The 20000-nt window shown below is 45.5% G+C and overlaps 1 protein-coding gene across 5 annotated transcripts in view; it reads right to left on the bottom strand.

The window, feature by feature from the left end:
• The window catches only part of MICU1 (mitochondrial calcium uptake 1), a 147052-nt gene that overhangs the window by 47651 nt on the left and 79401 nt on the right, over positions 1-20000 (bottom strand). For all 5 annotated transcript variants that reach the window (XM_068125482.2, XM_068125480.2, XM_068125483.2 and 2 more), the window contains one exon: positions 13241-13284. In XM_068125482.2, the coding sequence (XP_067981583.1) occupies positions 13241-13284 (44 nt within the window). The remainder of the gene's footprint in view (positions 1-13240; positions 13285-20000) is intronic.

Raw genomic sequence — 20000 nt, 5'->3', positions numbered from 1 at the left:
CTCAAGTGTTTGTGTGCTTCCCATTCTCTTGTCTTCCGCTCCCTCTTTTTATATATTTTGTTTGTCTGGTTGATTTGTTTGTGAAGTAAATGTCATGGGGGGTTCTGGAATGTCAGCTCTTTCACGAGCCTCGATTCAGTATACAAAAAAAAAAAAAAAATTCCCCAAACAATAAAGTAAATCAGACTCAACCAAGCAACCCTACCCCACCACAACCGTCCAGACAATAGACCACAACTCCATGATACCTTATAGTCCTAATGCATTGTACCAAATTTGGTCCTTATCACTTCACTTGGCCCTGCGACCAGCATATTCGCCGTTTTACTTGGGTGCAAAAAAAAAAATTCTTGCATTAGCCGTGAACATTCCAGTTGTAGAACATCCTCCACCAGCACTGTAAACATAGCTTCGCGGCATGTTCCATCATCCGCACTATAAACATAGCTTTGTGGCATGTCCCACCATCAGCACTATAAACATAGCTTCGCTGCATGTTCTACCATCCTCACTATAAACATAGCTGCACGGCATGTTCCACCATCCGCACTATAAACATAGCTTCGCGGCATGTTCCACCATCCTCACTATAAACATAGCTTCACAGCATATTCCACCATCCTCACGACAAACATAGCTTCACGGCACGTTCCACCATCCTCACTATAAATACAGCTTCGCGGCACGTTCCACCATCCTCACTATAAACACAGCTTCGCGGAATGTTCCACCATCCACACTATCAACATAGCTTCCCGGCATGTCCCACCATCCGCACTATAAACATAGCTTCGCTGCATGTTCTACCATCTGCACTATAAACATAGCTTTGCAGCATGTTCCACCATCCACACTATAAACATAGCTTCGCTGCCTGCTCCACCATCCGCACTATATATATAGCTTCGCGGCATGTTCCACCAGCGGTAGTATGAACATAGCTTCGCGGCATGTTCCACCATCCTCACTATAAACACAGCTTCGCTGCATGTTCCACCATCCACACTATAAACATAGCTTCACTGCATGTTCCACCATCCTCACTATCAACACAGCTTTGCGGCATGTTCCACCATTCTCACTATAAACATAGCTTCACGGCATGTTCCACCATCCGCACAATAAACATAGCTTTGCAGCTTGTTCCACCATCCGCACTATAAACATAGCTTTGCGGCATGTTCCACTATCCGCAATATAAATATAGCTTTGCGGCATGTTTAACCTTCGGCACTATAAATATTGCTTCACGGCATGTTCCACCATCCTCACCATAAACAGCTTCACGGCATGTTCCACCATCCTCACTATAAACATAGCTTTGCTGCAAGTTCCACCATCCTCACTATAAACATAGCTTCACTGCATGTTCCACCATCCTCACTATAAACATAGCTTCGTGGTATGTTCCACCATCCGCACTATAAACACAGCTTCACGGCATGGCGCACCATTCACACTATTTGCCTAGCTGTGTGAAATGTTCTAGCAGTTGCGTAAAGAGTCGTCCTCCATCAGAAACCGTCTACAATAAAAATGTTTCACAGCATCTATGACCAGCTGCTGAATACGGCATCAACCGAGCTGTTACACAATGAAAATGTTTCACTGCATCTTCTAACTACTGTGCAAGACGTTATGCCCTTCGAGTTACATCATGAAAATGCTTCGTCGCATCTATTACCAGCTGCCATGTTACCAGTGTCACGGCATACCCACTAACATCCCCCACAAACAATGGGCAGATTACTCAACCCTCCCGCAACTACCCATAATTCTTGCATGACTATTTGTGTGCAGCGTATATTGGGTCTCAATCATTCCTCTCGTACCGCTCCTTTGACCTGTGTTTTTTCCTCTTGCGCTACTCATTATTCAATCATGGCTCCAAAATGCAAGGCTAGTGCCGGAGATGCATTGACTGTCAATCGGCAGAAGAAAGTGGAGTTGCTGGACTGGCATTTGAGAGGAGAGAGAAGAGAGAGGCATTAGGATGTGAAGGAAGCCACCGTTCGCTAAATATGGAAGAATGAGAAGGCGAACGCTGTACCAAGCACCAAGGCTGCCGCCTAGGTCCTTGATTTCCACATAGAAAGGATGTCGGAGGCTTTCAGCGTATGGATAGAGGACAACTCGTAGAAGAACATGGCTTTGAGTGGACCTCCCATTCGTGCAAAGGCGAGGCACATTTACGCGTATCTGGCTTGCGTGGGTGGCACTAGCCCGGGTGGTGCCGAGACGAGTGATACGCTGAGCGATGCGGGTACGAGCAGCCCCAGTTCATTGGGAGTGAGCAGGGGATGGTTTCACCGCTTCAAGCAGTTGTATGGTCTCCACTATGTCAAAATATCAGGTGATCGTGCCTTCGTGGATCACGACGCGGCCAAAACTTTCCCTGTTAAACCCGCGCAGCTGATCGACAAGAAGGGGTACCTGCCAGAGAACGTCGTCGATGCAGACGAGACCGACATGCTCTGGAAGAAAATGCTAATGAGAATTATCTCAAAGCAAGAGGGGATCATCATCATCGGGATTCAAGTTCGCCAATGACTGGTCATCTCTTCTCTGCGCAAACGCAAAGGGGGACCTGTATGAAAAAGCCCATGATGTCGTACCAGTCTCTGAACATGTGCTCTCAAGGGCAAGAACAAACACGCGTTGCCCATGTTTTGGAGGGCTAACAAGAAGGCATGGGTAATGGCAGCAATTTTCATGGACTGTTTCATCCCTTAGGTGGCGAGGTACCTGGTGAAACTAAACCTTGTGTTCAAGGGTCTCCTGCTCGTCAACAATGCTCCTGGCCAACCCGTGGACCTGAACCTGGCTTATTTTAACGTTGAGGTGATCTTCCTACCACCTAAAACCACCCCCTGTTCCAGCCTCTCAACCAAGGTGTAATCTCTACTTTTAAAACGTATTACAACCGCCGCACCTTTTGCCGCATTTTGGATGCGGTCGAGTCTGACCCAGAGCTCAACATTGGGCAGTGTTGGAAAGGGTTCAACATAGCCCACTACATCGGCACCATCAAGGAGTCGCTGGATGAGGTGAGAGCCCTCCACCATCAACACGTGTTGGCAAAACCTGTGGCCACAGCCAGTGAAAAACTTTACAGGATTTACAGACAACACAGTGCAGAGGAATGAAATTGCCGGGTTAGCACTTGCCACCGCATACAGATACAGTCATGTGAAAAAGTAAGTACACCCCATGTAAAGTTTTGACTTTTTCAACATTTTCAACATACAACTATTTGATCTTCATTTCAACAATATTGATAGATAAAGATGATATAATATAACAAATATCATGAAACATTTACATTTTGTAGTCCATTGTATAATTTAAATAAACATAAATGCAAATTTCGCATGTGGAAAAAGTAAGTACACCCCTACATTTATCACTACTTCAAATACGTAAAATTAGAATCAGGTGCACCAGCTCAGGTACAAATGATTAGAACATCGTTAGAGAGGATCTTGGAGGAACCTGTCTTATTTAAACCTGACATTTAGTTTGGTTTGCTCTTTGTTGTTGAAGTGTGCGGCGTCACAATGCCGAGATCAAAAGAGCTCTCTGAGGCCTTCAGAAAGAAGGTTATAGATGCCTACGCGTCTGGGAAGGGATTTAAAAATATCTCCAAACAATTTTAATTTCAGTCATTCAACTGTCCGGAAGATCATCTACAAGTGGAGAAGATTCCAAACAACTGCCAACTTGTTCAAGCCAGGCCGTCTCAGCAAGTTCAGTCCGAGAGCAGACCGCAAGATGCTGAAAGAAGTCTCAAAGAACCCCAGAATGTCATCACGGGACCTACACGTTGCTCTTGCCACTGTTGCTGTCAAAGTGCATGAGTCTATCATTAGAAAGAGGCTGCACAAATTTGATCTACATGGGAGGTGTGCCAGGAGGAAACCTTTGCTGTCCAGAAAGAACATCATAGCAAGACTAAAGTTTGCCAATGAACACCTGGGCAAAGACCAGCACTTCTGGAACAATGTGCTCCAGACAGATGAGTCAAAGGTAGAGCTATTTCGCCACAGTACCAGAAGACATGTTTGGCGAAAACCAAAGACAGCATTTGACCACATGAACCTGATACCAACTGTAAAGCATGGTGGTGGAAATATTATGGTTTGGGGCAGCTTTGCTGCATCAGGGCCTGGGCAGCTCACCATCATGGAATCCACTATGAATTCTTCATTGTACCATATTTAGATCCGGGCTGTCAAATGCTGTCTTTGGTTTTCACCAAACATGTCTTCTGGTACTGTGGCGAAATAGCTCTACCTTTGACTCATCTGTCCAGAGCACATTGTTCCAGTCGTGCTGGTCTTTGCCGAGGTGTTCATTGGCAAACTTTAGTCTTGCCCTGAAGATCTTTCTGGACAGCAAAGGTTTCCTCCTGGCACACCTCCCATGTAGATCAAATTTGTGCAGCCTCTTTCTAATGGTAGACTCATGCACTTTGACAGCATAAAAACATTGCCTCAAACATGGAACCATGATTGTCATGGGGCCCGCAAAGCTAACCCCTGCTCTAGCGGGGAAAAATGGCCTTAAAACGATCATTCATTCATTCATTCACCAGAGGCTGCTTGAGGATAATGTGAGGCCATCTGTCAGAAAGTTGAAGCTCAACTGAAGGTGGATCTTGCAACATGACAATGACCCAAAACATACCAGTAAATCCACCAAGGAATGGCTGAAAAGAAAGAAATGGAGGGTTCTGGAATGGCCAAGTCAAAGCCCGGATCTAAATCCCATCGATATGTTGTGGGGGGATTTGAAACGAGCCGTGCATGCAAGAAACCCCTCAAACATCGCACAGCTGAAAGAATTCTGCATGGAGGAGAGGGCAAACATTTCTCCCAGTCGATGTCAGAGACTGTTAGACAGTTATAAGAAACGCCTACTTGAGGTTGTTTCTGCCAAAGGGGGCATTACCACCTATGAGAGCCAAGGGTGTACTTACTTTTTCCACATGCGAAATTTGCATTTATGTTTATTTAAATTATACAATGGACTACAAAATGTAAATGTTTCATGATATTTGTTATATTATATGACCTTTATCTATCAGTATTGTTGAAATGAAGATCAAATAGCTGTATGTTGAAATATGTTGAAAAAGTCAAAACTTTACATGGGGAGTACTTACCTTTTCACGAGACTGTATATGGTCTGTCTTCTACGGCCTCCTTTATTTTTGGATACTTAAAGTCTTTTTCCAAACATCACACCAATGCAGTCGTCTTGCAAAACACAGACTCTATTTTTCAGCAAGTAATGCACTAACTTGACCAACCCAGAGGGTGGTTCCTCTACTAAATTATATTTAAAAAACGAAAAACACTGTGGAGCTGAAAGTGAAGCCTTGGTTACCCACGTGACTACATGTCCCTTAATTACATACTGTTTGAACGTAAGTTTTACCCTGACTATGTCTATTAATTACTTACGATTGGAAGGTACCTTTTCGACCCTTTAGACCACGGAGACCCCGTCAGAACCTATAGAATCCCAATACCGTTCATAGCCCTCAGATCCTTTGGAACGCCTTCACCCTTTATACCCTGAGACCAGACATACCCTTTTGACCTTTACACTCCTCAGTCCCCTTTAGACCCACGTTTAGACTGCTTGAACCATTGATCAATTACAGCTTTATACCTTTAGACCACTTAAGATTCCTTTACACCCCATCGACATTTACATATTTTAGAGATTAGACCTTTTTAGACACACACCAAACATCCATCCATAGTCTTCTTACAAAACACAGACTACTTTTTCATGAAGTAACACGCAAACTCTTTCCACCCAGAATGCGGGTAAAATCCTGACCATGCTGTCCACCAGTTCATCTACAACGTAAATGTCTTTTCCAATAAAATTTGGACCGATAGACAAGGTGTAACCAAACCCAAAATGGAATTTATGATTACAGCAGAGCAGGTCTGAAATATACACCTGAAAATGAACAACGCACAAAATGAAAAACACAATAAACATGAAAAATGAAACTGCCAGTGGAATGATCAGGATTTACATTCAGTTAACATGGACAAATTCAATGGTGTCACACCTGAAGTAAAATCGATACTCATGAGGCCCATCAATTTATTAGGTACACACAGGAAAAGGAAGCTTGGAGCAGGGACAAGTTGGCAAAAGCAAAAGGAAGGCAAAGGGAGAGGTGCAAGATAAGGGAATGAGGAAGTAATGGACAGAGAAAGAGGGGGAGGGGGAGGAAGAAGATTGCAAGGAGACAGTAGTAAGTGAAAGGAGGTAGGGGATGGGGGGTGAAGGGCATGGGGAGGGGGGGGGGGGGTCAAAATATCCTATTCTTTATTTGTAGGTAATAAATAGATGGCCTAAGTGTTGTTCGTCATCATTATCCTCATCATGCACCATGCACCATGCTCTATACACATTGTTGGTTCTACCAAAGCAGTTTCACTTGGCAAGGGTTACAGTGCCGGATGGGTCACCGCTCCGATACATGAACCTCGACTGTGCAGGAAATTGGAATTTGGTCAGGGTGTCAGGGAGAGCTGACCAAGTCTTTGTGAAGTCACTCTCTGAACTACCATCCTGGTGAAAAACCCCAGGTTGACGGTTTATAATACAATAGGAGTATCTTTACAAGGAACCTCAAAGCAAGATAAGGTCATTACGCCCATTAAAGCCTGTACAATGGTATCCAAGCTATGGCTGTTTGTCAATGCTCAATTCCTTATTAATGCAGATCATCAAGGAAGCAGCACATGTAATTTTTGAAGTGTCCCGTTCAACTCAGTGGAGGGTTTTGAACCATCGATCTCCCAGACTCAGAGTGGACGCTCGAACCAATACACCACCGAGGCCAGTTAAAAAACATAGAGGGAGCAATCAAATAGCTAGGCCGAGGTTCAAATCCAGACAAGACAGCTCAGAGGTGAGTGGGCATCCCTCTGTGCTATCCTGACAGTCCAAGTGTACTTCCAAGCAAAGTTAAAAAAAGAAAAAGGATGGATTCATAACATAATTATAAAATAACGAGGCCAAGGAAAATGTAATGCAAGTTAATTCAAGCAGTCATGCATCATGCGCCCTTAATTTGAATTCAGCTTGAAAAACAGAAATGTGGGGTGCCAAAGGTGCAATGTACAGAATAATCACATGTACATACACTTCATCGCAACGGAGCAATGCTGCGCAGGTCCACTCAGAGATTGGAGATCAGAGGTTCGAACCCTGGCCAAATCATACCAAATCTTTGTTCAATGGTGCGTGTTGCTTTCTTGTTTGACGCTCAACATTTAAGGATAGAGCACAGACAAAACCATAGGTAGGCACCATTCTGCAGGCTTGATGGGCCTCATGGCCTCCTCCTGTATTGAACTTCCTTGTAAGGATATATATATATATATATATATATACAATTTCAATTAATTGTTGAACTTTTTGGTTTGAGTTAAAAAACAAACAAAAAAAAAAAACAATGAAAATTCTTTGCCAAATAGAACCAAACTATGACAACGTAATCTGACGACAATTTCTGAACATGACAAAGATTATGATTCAATCAGATGAAAGTTGTATGGGCAATTCACAACATGCCCCACCCTTTACGGGTTGAGGCAGGTAAGCAATGAAGTTGTTAATAAAGCTGACCAATTAATAAGGCATGCAGGTAGAAAAGAGCAAGCCGAGACTGGAAAAAGGTAAAAATTCCACATGCAGAAGAGCATATTATGCTAGCCTGGAATAGTGATACTCTACCTTTATAATGTCCTGGACAAAGCAAAGCCAAGGATATACGAGGGAGGAAGAAGAATTGTCAAATTGTGGCACAACACACAAATTGTGGGCAGAGAAGTACGGGTACAAACAAATTCGTTAAGCTTGGCTTTTCATGAAGTAGTGAAAGTCAAATCAATAGCAGTCTTAGAAGATGCAAGTCAGCGAACACAGAGAGCAGCAATTACTGGGAAAGCCCAATGGCAACTGCTCGACAAAAGGGTTTTCGGTCTATTCTTCCAAGCCCTTGGAAAGCTTCAAAGAAGACAGGTCGCATGAAAAGACCCTCACCAATCGATACGCACAACATGACCACCATCACTTGTATTGCAATATGGAAAAGGCCAATGCAACGGCGATGCATGGAATGCGAGTAAATTCACACTACATAGCAGCAACATGAGGAAAAAAGGCAAACATCCATACATTTTTTAACAATTACTCCTTCAAAGCTGACGGGGTCGAGCATTCATGCAGAGGATAAATTATGTTTGAATATGGATTCCTCATTGAACAACATTAACTCAGAGGACATTTGTTTAAAAGCAGGTGAACCGTAGCCATATATTTAATTACTACCAGTCAATAACAAGACAAATGCCATCTCAATTGTTAATGGCTGCTTGGAAATAGCACTTTACATTATTGTGCTTAAAAATCTGCAACATCCCCATTTTGAAGCCCCAACTAAGAAACGAGCCAAGGAACCTTTTATGTGCGTGACACCAGAAAATACATCAAAACAAACATCCTACATTACATAATTGTGCTATTAGCTTGAGCGACTGTGTTTATGGAAATTATTTTATCAAGAACGCATTCCTGAACACAACAAATTGTTACATTTTAGATAATGCAAATGGCATGTATATAAAACTGATATTGGGTCTTCAACAAGGTGACATTTACAGGAATTTTTTTTTTTATCCCAGTTACAAAGTTAGAGAAGAAACATGCTTGGAGTACGCATCAAGTGTCCAGATAAGCCAAAGAGGTCTCCCAGGATGGAGGATCTATACTTTACCCGCTTGAGGTTTCTAGCTTCCTGAGTGGCTCTCCCTTAGGGGTATGGTTGACCTGTCAGCCAAGGTGGAAAAGGAAATGTCATACAACCCCAAATTTAGTCACATTGCCAAGGGATGTCAAGTTTTGGTCATTAATCCCTCAAATGGCAGAAGTGTCGAATATCATGAAATGAGGATCATCTCAACAGATTACGGCGAATGCCAACACAAAGAAAAGCAAGTTATTTTACTTGATGCAATTCCTACAAATAAGCTCGTCAGGACCCTTCATGTACAAACACTCTTCTGTTGCCTCGGATGGCCATTCTCGTTGCGTTGGCTTGGACGCTAACACTACAATAAACGGGCTTCATGAAAGAAACATTGTTGAGCAAGGAGTTGAGAAAATCACTCAGAACACAGACGAGGCATCATCAGAGCAACGACACCGGACTGGCATTAGAGTGGTTGTGGGTTCAACAGTTCCTGCAGTTTTTTCTGGATTGGTACACCTGAAAATTATTTTTGGGACATACCATAACCATATCTTGCCTTGCTGGACCACACCAAGGTTTTTGTGATATAAAACGGCAAGTGATCAATTTCGAAGTTTTTGTCACATATACTCATACAAGCACATATATTGAACCCTTTCTGATAATTGTCTTTGCACCTCTGCGTGTGTGTCTGTGTGTCCACCTGTTTCTAGCATATCCATCCAGACTTTACAAGACTTGACATTACAAAACTAACTGTACAAGCAGTGATCCACAAAAGGGGCTGCAAGACTTGACATTACAAAACTAACTGTACAAGCAGTGATCCACAAAAGGGGCTGTGGGGGAGGCAGAGAAAGGGGGGATATCCACCATAAAGGCCCCAACTGCTAACACACCCTCCCTGAACGACGGCCACGGGATCTGGATACAACCAGTGAGCAGCACCTTGATGATAGAGGGCGGGTCAATGAGGGGACAGAACTCTCGCAAATTCCAATGGCCACAAGACAGACCTTTGAGACACCAAGGCAGCATTCGAGAGCGCAGCTAGGAAGTTTCTCAGTTCCCAAGCCATGCCTCTCCTTGGGCTTTACAAGTCGGAGGATTTTGAAAAAGCAGCCGTTGACGCATTTGGGGCCGGACACAACCAGGCTGGTAACAGGAGGGCTGGTGAAGGTGTGAGCGAGCAAGCGAGGTTCCAAGCAGGAAATTAGCCCAGTCAGGTGAGAATTCTCAGACGACATAGCACATACACACTGACTTGCGTGAACTGTCTCTTACTTTCCCTTTGAACGCACGGAGCATTAATGAAAAGCCCTTGTCCCTTTTCAGGGCGAGCTTACCGGGTTGTGCATCACACTTTCCTCTAAGCGCGATAAACATTCCCCTCCTGCATCTTCCTACACTCTCAACACTTCTTCTTTCTACCCCTACCCTCTCTTTCGTTGGGACCAACATAAGCCTGCTGGCTTATATCCGGTGAGCGAGAGGCCAACCCAATGCCTCAATCTTTTCTCTCCCCCTCTCTTACCTCATTTCCCCAGAATAACCGAGTCACTCTTGTTGTAGAATCTCTGAGTAAGTGACTGAGTAAGACTGGACTTCGGTGCTAGGGGTAAGAGCTTTCTTCTGTGACACTGCTTGGAAATACAGTATATGTTCTTGTTGAACTCTATAATAAACCATTTCCCAAACTGCCGATCATCTTATTCTATTGGTAGAACAGTGTATGACTAGTGACGGAGTTCAGCCCTGCTGTTTCATTGTGGTCAGCCATAACCAACGTTCCACTTGTGGTATCGCTCAGCCGTTTTGATTAATAGCAGTGGAGCGTTGGAAAGCACAACCCTTGTGGGGTGATCAATTTGCCAGAAAGGTAAAGCGGGATTTTGATGCTGGACCCTACCTAAATTAAGCATCTCAGATGGTGCCTATGCTTGCTGTTACATATTTATGTGAATGTATGTGAATTACCATTCAGGTCTTTGCTTATCCATGTGTAGTAGATTAAGGGTTGTTGTGGTTGGAGGGTCAGGAGCCCTTCTGAAAAAGAAACCGGAAACGGAAGAGGAAAGACACGAGGAAGAAAAGCGACGAGTATTCTTCTTCCTCGCCCCGCTCCGACGAAAGGTGGGATCGACCTTGCGCCGCGTGGAAAAGCGGCGTTCCGAAGCCCGTCTGGCGAGAGGAGTTACTGGGACGTGTACTTACCCGGTGGAGACGTCAAGTTGACGTGGGGCCGTGCATCGACCCCGCGTCTGGCACCGTTCGCGGCACCGTCTAAAAAGACGCGTACGGGTCGCACGTTGGGGCCTAACACGCCTGGCAAGCGGCGTGGGGCTTTTGGCTTGCTTTACCGTACCCGCTTCGCGTGGCCATGAGGGGCTGCAGCTGTGGTGCCTGGTACGATACCTGCCCGGTGGAGACACGTCCACCCGGGGTTCGTTTAACCGCCCGAGTGCGGCGACGCCGACCAGCATCTTGGTCAGGAGGGGCCCAGAGACATTGTGAGGGGCAGAGACCAAAAGGGGGTCGTGAGTACAGAAGGGGACACACATATATAAGATGGCCATCTTACTCGTCTAGGGGATTGATTGGGGATTGTGAATTGTTGATGGTTGTTTGTTGTCGATTGCTCGGGGAAAATCTCCGTGGTTGTACCATTGAAATTGTATGGTATCATTACCATTGAAATATATTCTTGAACATCAGTTTTCTCTTGGGGGGAATTCATATGGATTGTGTGGCGAAAGCGCATATATAATACAACTTTCTGGCGAAGTTCCTCTCACGGTCCGGGGGTCACCGAGACCAGGTATTCACCGAGGGGACCACGTAACATTGCTTAGCAATCCGACGCAACGCAGAGTTATCCGCAGTTCATTGGTTTCAGGGTTGTCAGCCCGGAAGTGGCTCCAAGAACTCCCCTCGCAATCCCTACCAGAGGAAAATCCGCAAAATATTAAGATAGTAATTTATGCGCAATTATATACACCTATGTGGTAAATGTATATAATGTGAGAGAGCACATTCAATACATATAATGCCTTCAGAAAGTATTCACACACCATGACTTTTTAACATTCTGTGTGACAACTGTGTGTCTCCACAACTTGATTGGAGTCCACCTCCAAGTTCTCCAAGTGGCCAATTCATTTGATTGGACATAATTTAGAAAGAAACACCTTTCTATACAAGGTCCCACAGTTGATAGTTTATGTCAGAGCAGAAAATCTACCATGAAATCCAAGGAACTGTCCGTGGAGCTAAAGATAGAATTGTGAGGAGGCATAGATCTGGGGAAGGGGATAAAACAATTTCGAGAGTGTTGAAAGTTCCCAAGAGCACATTGAGCTCCATCATTAGGAAATGGAAAGAATATGAAACGACCCAAACTCTTCCTAGACCTGGCCGTCTGACCAAACTGAGAAACTGGGCAACAAGTCAGAGAGGTGACCAAGGACCCAAGAACCACTTTAACAGAACTACAGAGCTCCTTGGCAGAGGTGGGAGAACCTGCAAGGTCAACAGTCTCTGCAGCACTTTACAAATCCAGGCTTTATGGGAGTGGCCAGAAGGAAGTCATTCCTGTGAAAAAGACTCGACAGCACACCTGGAGTTTGCAAAAAGGCACGTGAAAGACAACGCTTGAAGCAAAATATTCTGTGGTCTTATGAGATGAAAATTGAACTCTTTGGCATGAATGCAAAGCTCCACGTATGGTGGAAACCAAGCACAGCTAATCACCCATCTAACATCATCCATACAGTGAAGTATCAGTTAGACTATTGGAGAATAGAGCACAGGAAAACAACCACAGGTTGGGAACCCATGTGGGAAGGGTCAGAGATTTATCCCTGAAATGCCCCCAGAGTGCACCTGGGTTAAATTGCGCCATAAAGGACTGACTGGTCCTGTTCCACTGAAGCATGGTACAAACACCAGTTATTTCCTATACAGTCTCCAACCAGCATCACATTTTCCCCAGTAGTTAGTGAGTTTCCTGATGTTATTGAATTACACTGGATGTTTTTTTTTTTGGATGCGAAAGTTTTACGAAAAGGAAAAATTAGAGACTCCCCCAAGGACATAATTAGACATCCAAGGACATAATTAGACATCCAGTGACAAGAACAGCATTCCTGTCCCACAATACGTACACTCCCACAACCTTGTGCTTTGAAGGGTTACAAAGGATTCTTCTATTTTAAGAGCAAGTTGCCATGACTGACAAAAACATAGGAATAGTCTGCTCTAAATCACAAGCTGAAAATATTACTCAAGATGACGTTTTAAGGTTCTAATGATGTGATAATTGACAGAAACATAAAATTTCTAATAATGTGCAATAATATGCAATAAGCAAGCGAGAACAAATAATGCAAGAAAAATGCAAAACGCGAATAATCAAGGTCGAACTTCGTTCGGCAGTTTGACAAACGTTCTCACCTTTCCATCATGTCTCTTGACAATAAACTGATCCAAGCCCAGATCTAGCATGGAGACAAATATCATGACACCATGTAATCAATTACATTCTAGAACTCACTCCACATTCATTCACATGCCAGATGTCTATTTCGCAATGGAGGCCTACCCATCATAGCCTGAGACGAAGTTAAGTCTCACAAGGCATTTCATTTTAACAATCTTAAAGAATCCCTGGTGTTGGGCTAGCGGCTAGGGTGCCGGCTTAGGATCCAAGGATCCTGGGTTCGAATCCCGGTCGATCGCTGAATTAACGCCAGGGGGGTTGACTCAGCCTGTCATCCTTCCGAGGTCGGCTAATTGAGTACCAGTTCACTGGTAATTCCCTGTTTGTCGTTAAAGGCGGCAAAAAGGGTTGGCGTCAGGAAGGGCATCCGGCCGTAAAACATTGCTTCAAATAGGGGACCGAAAAACAACAACAACCACAGTTCCCGAAAAAGGCCAACCCCCGCTTTGCGGGGAAAAATGGCCTCTAAAGGTGGTTTTATTTATAATCTTAAAGAACGATGACATACTTACCTAATGAAAGGAAATTTAGAGCAAAGGTTCACAAACTACTCCTGTGAAGGATTAAAAAGAAATGTCTAAAGCTAGTTAAACTATCAAGGTTCATGTTTTCAATTCAAAAGACGTGACATAATACCACCTCTCTAAAAACAAAAGGATTCATAAGGAGACCTAGTGTAAAATATTGCAGAAAAAAAAATATCAAAAAAAATAAATAAAACAATCAATAAGAAAGGTTGTTTTCCCAGCAGCAGGTTCTCGACAGGATCACTCCATTGGAGAGATTAAATGTGTAGAATATTCCCCAAACAGTTCCTACATCACACCTTGGAGTACACAAAGAAAGAAGAAAAAAATATATATATATATTGTTGCGGATATGGGATTTGGATCCATCCATATCCGCTTGTAAATATTCCCCTATTTCCCCAATACTTCCCAACTATCCCCAATCCCCCATTCCCTAGTCCCATTTTCTGTAAACAACACTCTGTAGACCCGACCTTCCCCTATTTCCCCCATTAAATGTCGCATCCAGGTCCACCGCATCTCACGTACACAACTATAGGACATCTTGCTAGTTATTCTTAGTCTATGTCAGTTAAGGACTCGTTTCCATTAATTCTGACTCTTCGTTGCACCAGAATGTGATTGTATGGCACCGTTAGAAAGTTTAGGACCTCCCAATACCTCCCCGCAGCTCTTCCTCATGGTACAACAACAACAACAACAACAACAGCGGCGGCGGCGCGGGGAGTGTGCGTCCTCACTCCGGCTTGGTTAGCCGCCATTGAACATGTGCTCCGACGGGGTTACCATGCAGGGGCTCGCTGTCAGCTCCTCGTCAAGGGCGGAGCCCGGTAACCCCCCGCACCCCCCGCACCCAATAGAAGCGGCGGACCGATTCCATCTGGGGCGGAGCCAACGAGCCGAGGGCGTGTGACTCCCCGCTGAGCATGCGCAGGAAGAGGGAGGTGACGTCAGATGCGCCCTCAGCTTGGAGAGAGAAGACGCCACCTCCGAGCGCTGCAATACCTCCCCGCATCTCTGGACCGGACCGCGTTTGATTCTGCCCCTGAGCCAAGGTGCACCTTGTGCTATCGACTGCCTGTCCTTCCCTGCCATCAATCCCCGTGTAAGTCAGTCTTGTCCCGTTTGTCTGTGGTCTGTCGGGGATAGATAAGACTGTGTCCAAGTGCCCATCTTTTCTGTGCTTTACCTCTTACCCTGTAATCTACCCCTTTTCTGCATCACCAATTATATCCTCCTCCAGAGGTCTTGAGAACTGTACCCCTTGTGTCGTTTCATTTAACCCAGCCGTTGTGTCCTTTCCTTCATTGATTTAGCGTAGCGCGATTTGGCCAACGTTCGAGTGGAATCGGGCGGGATCGGGTTCTAATCGGGGAGTAACTGTTCGGACGCGGTAATACACCACCGCTCGGTCAATATAACATCTGTCCGCGATCCGCAACAATATATATATATATGAATGAATGAATGATCGCTTTTAAGGCAATTTTCCCCACTAGAGCAGGAGTTAGCCTTGCGCGCCCCATGACAATCATGGTTCCCTGTTTAAGGCAATGTTTTTATGGCCGGATGCCCTTCCTGACGCCAACCCTTAGTCGCCTCTTACGATGCGCAGGGATACGGTGTACCTATTCTAAACCGGGGTACACACCGGGATCATTCACCCCAACAAGCTGGTACTCAATTTGCCGACCTCGGAAGGATGACAGGCTGAGTCAACCCCCCTGGTGTTAATTCAGCGATCGACCGGGATTCGAACCCAGGATCCTTGGATCCCAAGCCGGCACCTTAACCGCTAAGCCAACACCAGGTGTTTTTATTTATATATATATATATATATATATATATATATATATATATATATATATATATATATATATATACACATACACATACACATATATATATATATATATATATATATATATATATATATATATATATATATATATATATATATATATATATATATATATATATATATATATATTGTTGCAGACGCGGCTTTTAGATGTTATATTGACCGAGCGGTGGTGTATTTAACCGCGTCCGAACAGTTACTCCCCGATTAGAACCCGATTCCAACCGAACGTTGACTAATCGCGCTACAGATATTCAATTGGGAAACCTCTAAAGCGACCGAAAGAGAAGAAGAGAGAAGAAAGACAGAGTTTGGAGGAAGAACAGATTTATTATACACACACAAGCAATATTTTAGAGCGACCAATATTATTTACAGCAATAGATGGAAAAGAGCAGTCACACAGTGCATTGTTAACTTATTCTATTTCATTTACTTAATCCCCAAGACAAACGAGTAGGACAGGACGTTCACACTCACACGGTGGATATTGCAGGCAGGTAATGGCTCGAGGTTGATTGCTTGAGAGGAAGGCAAGGTCGGAGGCAGCAGCTTTCAACCCCTCGCGGTTTTGGCGGGAAAACCTCCGTCGCGTATCCGCGGCCGTCACGCGCTGGCTCGGCACACCTGCTCCTCTTCCTGGGGTGGAGCCGTCTCCCTCCGTTCAGCGCGTCTCTCCAACGACAGGGGATATTGCAGGCAGGTAGGGCTTGCGGTGGATTGCGCTCCTCTTCCAGGTCATCCCCCAGCGTATCTCTCAAGGCCTCTCTTTAAAGCAGTTCCTTACATTCGCTTTTATCACCTCCGGCGGAATTAAGCCGCCGGCTCCGAGGGCACGCCTACCGGGTCACTCACCGCGGTGTTGATTGGCTGTTAGGGCCGGTTCACTCCTGCCCTCTTCTGACGAGGTGGAGCCACGCCTTTCTTCTCCAACCTTACCTCGTGGCCAATGGTGGTTGAAGAGAAAAACCGACCAAAATGCGGAAGGCAAATGGAAGGGAGGTTTTGGGGAAATTGGAAGGGCCTACGCTTATTTTGTTTGATACAATGCAAAGTCAATCTAGTGGAAAACACATACTTAGCCTACATGGAATAAGGAAATACACTATTTAAAAGATATATCGTGACCTGCGTGTATGTTCTATGAAATTAATTAGGAGGACGGCTGCGACCATTATTTACATTACCAGGATGTTACCATACCAAAACCATACTCTTCACATCCGTTACCCTTCCTCCAAAATTGTTACACTCCTCAAAACCCGTTACACTTCTCAAAACCCGTTACACTTCTCAAAATCGTTACACTGCACCCTCCTTTCTTCAGGCACGTCCTCGGGCCTACTAGACTTAACTGAGTGTGACATGTAGGTGTAATTCCCTCTACAATTAACCTGACCCTGAGTGTGACAATTTTAAAACACAAATAAGTATGTCCCCCTATTGCATTGCATCCTGTCTAACAGACTCAAGCCCACAGCTAACCGAATTACGGAATTATTCTGAAACTATACATTTACGGTGGGGAGCATTATTTACAATGACGTGATTTCTTATTTACAACGCAACCCAGGACCTGTGTGTTTTTTTCTTTTCTTTTTAGGGAACAAGAGAAAGAAATTCCTGTTGGGAGGGAGGAGACAGCACGCATTGCATCGATGCACCAGTACCAATACCACCAAAGCACCCAAAAGCACCCAAAAGCACCACCAGCACCACAAAGCACCACTCGGTGCGCAGTCACCATGGTTCATAATAAACACAACAAAACAACTGGTGGTGGTCTTCTCCTTGTCTGCTGGGCCGATGTTCTTCCTGACGTCTTCTGGCTTCATGCGGCCTATTTGGACATAATAAAAAGCACAACTTGTGTTCGTTTTTTATTATTATTTAGGGCCTCAGGGGCCAACTAAGGGTGGTCCACCTGTTTGGCATAGGTGCCACCTTACCGAGGTCCGCAAGCAAGATTCCCTGGCCACTATGGCCGGTCTCCAACAGAGGTGCTCTGCCCCCGAACCTGGGGTCCATCAAGTGGTACTTGGCCGCCGAACAGCGGTCCATAAAGTGGTACATCAACGCAATGCGTGCTGGTTCTGGGAATCTCGGGCGCACAATGGCCACCTCACGCACGCTCCCCTCGGCACCCAATGGCGCACAGGTCATGTGGGAGACAAAAGAAAGACAATTGAGCGAGGGGTAAGGTCACAAGGGTACACGTCAATAAGGCAATGCAAGGTGAAATGCGTACGGAGGCCGAAGTGAGAAAGCTCGTCCCTACCGTACGTCACCCCCCTGTCACCTACCCTACCCTTGTTCCCACCCCATATGTACAAAAATCTACACATTTACAAATTCGTCACTACTGTCACGTCTTCCCCATATTTCCCCTATACCAAATTCGTCTCCACAATCCCTTTACTTCAAAATTTGCCATCACCAATTCATCATCAATCCTCATAAGGAGGGAGAGATGGAATTACGCACAATGTCACACCCACGTCATGATGCGTCTCACAATCCAAACATTTGCATCATAAAAAATAATCAAAACATGGCATGGTGTGGAGTACCTGTCACCTCAGGTGAGTGGATGCAGATGGTGCGAGGAGATCCTTCATCCTACCTATCCTCTAAATGACTAACACACTTTACACTACCCGGGGTCTTTCCCTGCCAATCCATTGGCCACCTTACACTAGGGGTTCTAATAACCAATTCCCATTGGCCAAACTGTGGTGCTTCTCAATTTGGGGTCTCACTCCCCCGATTCATCTCCCGGTGCTCTAGCACAATTTCTGGGCTGCGACGTGTACCTCTCCCAACAGGTCTACCCACCTGCACACCTCCACCACTGTAGTTGCCACCCGAGCTTACCTAGCTCCTCACCCTAACCTAACTAACTGGGGACAGCCCCTCTCCTGGCTCTGTCACCCCTTGGTGCCCTCTGGCACTGGGCTACCCGGGTCCGTCCTCCGGATCCTCGGGCCCCATCCACACAACTACTACCGGCTCCCAGAGCCCACCTGCGGCCTCACCTGGCCGACATCCTTACAGTGGTGGAGTGCCCAAACCAACTACACACACTAACAGGCTACACGCCCAGCCATTTCCACAACACCAACGCACACATCCACATACCATTCTGTCACCCGCACCACAGATGCCAATATCCAACTACAATTTACCTGTACCCTCTACCTAACACTTACACTACCCGCCCCGGGTATCCGTGATGGGGGTCCACTCTTCCCCCATTCACACCTTCGCACCATCCACTCCACTCCACAATTTCCACCATTCTCACTCCACGACCATCCATTCCAATACTCCAGATATTCCACACTACCATTTATTCCACACAGCCACATACACCTGTTCTTCATTCACCTGTCGTTGCACACCTGTGCAATCATACCTGGTGCCACCTGCACCCTCCTTTCTTCCTGGACCATTTGGTCAACACAACACGCAATCACCACTACTCCCTCATACACTGCTCCACACACCTGTTCAGTTGCACACCTGTGCAATCACACCTGTTCCATTCTCACCTGTTCAATCCTCACACACACGGCATCATCTCAGCTAACTACTCCCCTCTGAAACTTGCGCTTCCCAGTCGTCCCTTTAAACTATTGCGCTCCCACGTCATTATCATCCACACTAATCTACCTGCGTCCCCACTACAGGTATCAGTCACTATCTAAACTTAACGTCACCTACTGTCATCTTCGCTAGATCCCTACACACATATAACCTAACCCACCCGGGCTAGTTTTCACTGCCATACACCCCATAATCTAGTGCTCCTTTGCCCCCACGTCTGTGAGGGATGGTGGATTTGCCATCCCACCACATCGGGGGTCTCTCACTATAAATTTTGCTCGTCCAAATGCCAACCAATTCAAAAAATTTTCATTTACTGCCAATTCTACTCACTTTTCGAAATTTCGTATCAATTCACTATCACTATCACGATCACCATCATCACAGTCCGCTATATCCTAGCCTCGGTGCGTCATGACATCATTAAACTCGGCTTCGTAAAGCCGAGCAATGAATTCGGGTGGTTTGGTTGCCTGCAGGTTGAATCCGTCCGGCTTTCGGTTCAAGGGAGGTGGTTTGGTTGGACCGAGGCTCCACGCACCATCTCGGCGCGGCACCTTGCGGTCCCGGGCCCGATGGCTCAATCTCCCCCGGTCGGAACCCCGTCCCCACGAGGGGGCACCGTTCCGCCTCCTCCCACTCGCCCTCGAACCGGACCGGTCGCCTCGCCCGGCAAAGCCCGGACTCGACCGTGCGGGGCGGGGCCAAGCCCGAATC

The sequence above is a fragment of the Myxine glutinosa genome, chromosome 8 (assembly GCF_964187855.1).
Source record: "Myxine glutinosa chromosome 8, kmMyxGlut1.1, whole genome shotgun sequence".
In the NCBI taxonomy this organism is placed as follows: domain Eukaryota; kingdom Metazoa; phylum Chordata; class Myxini; order Myxiniformes; family Myxinidae; genus Myxine; species Myxine glutinosa.
Note: the sequence above shows the minus strand (reverse complement) of the source record. Positions and strands in the feature narration are given on the sequence as shown.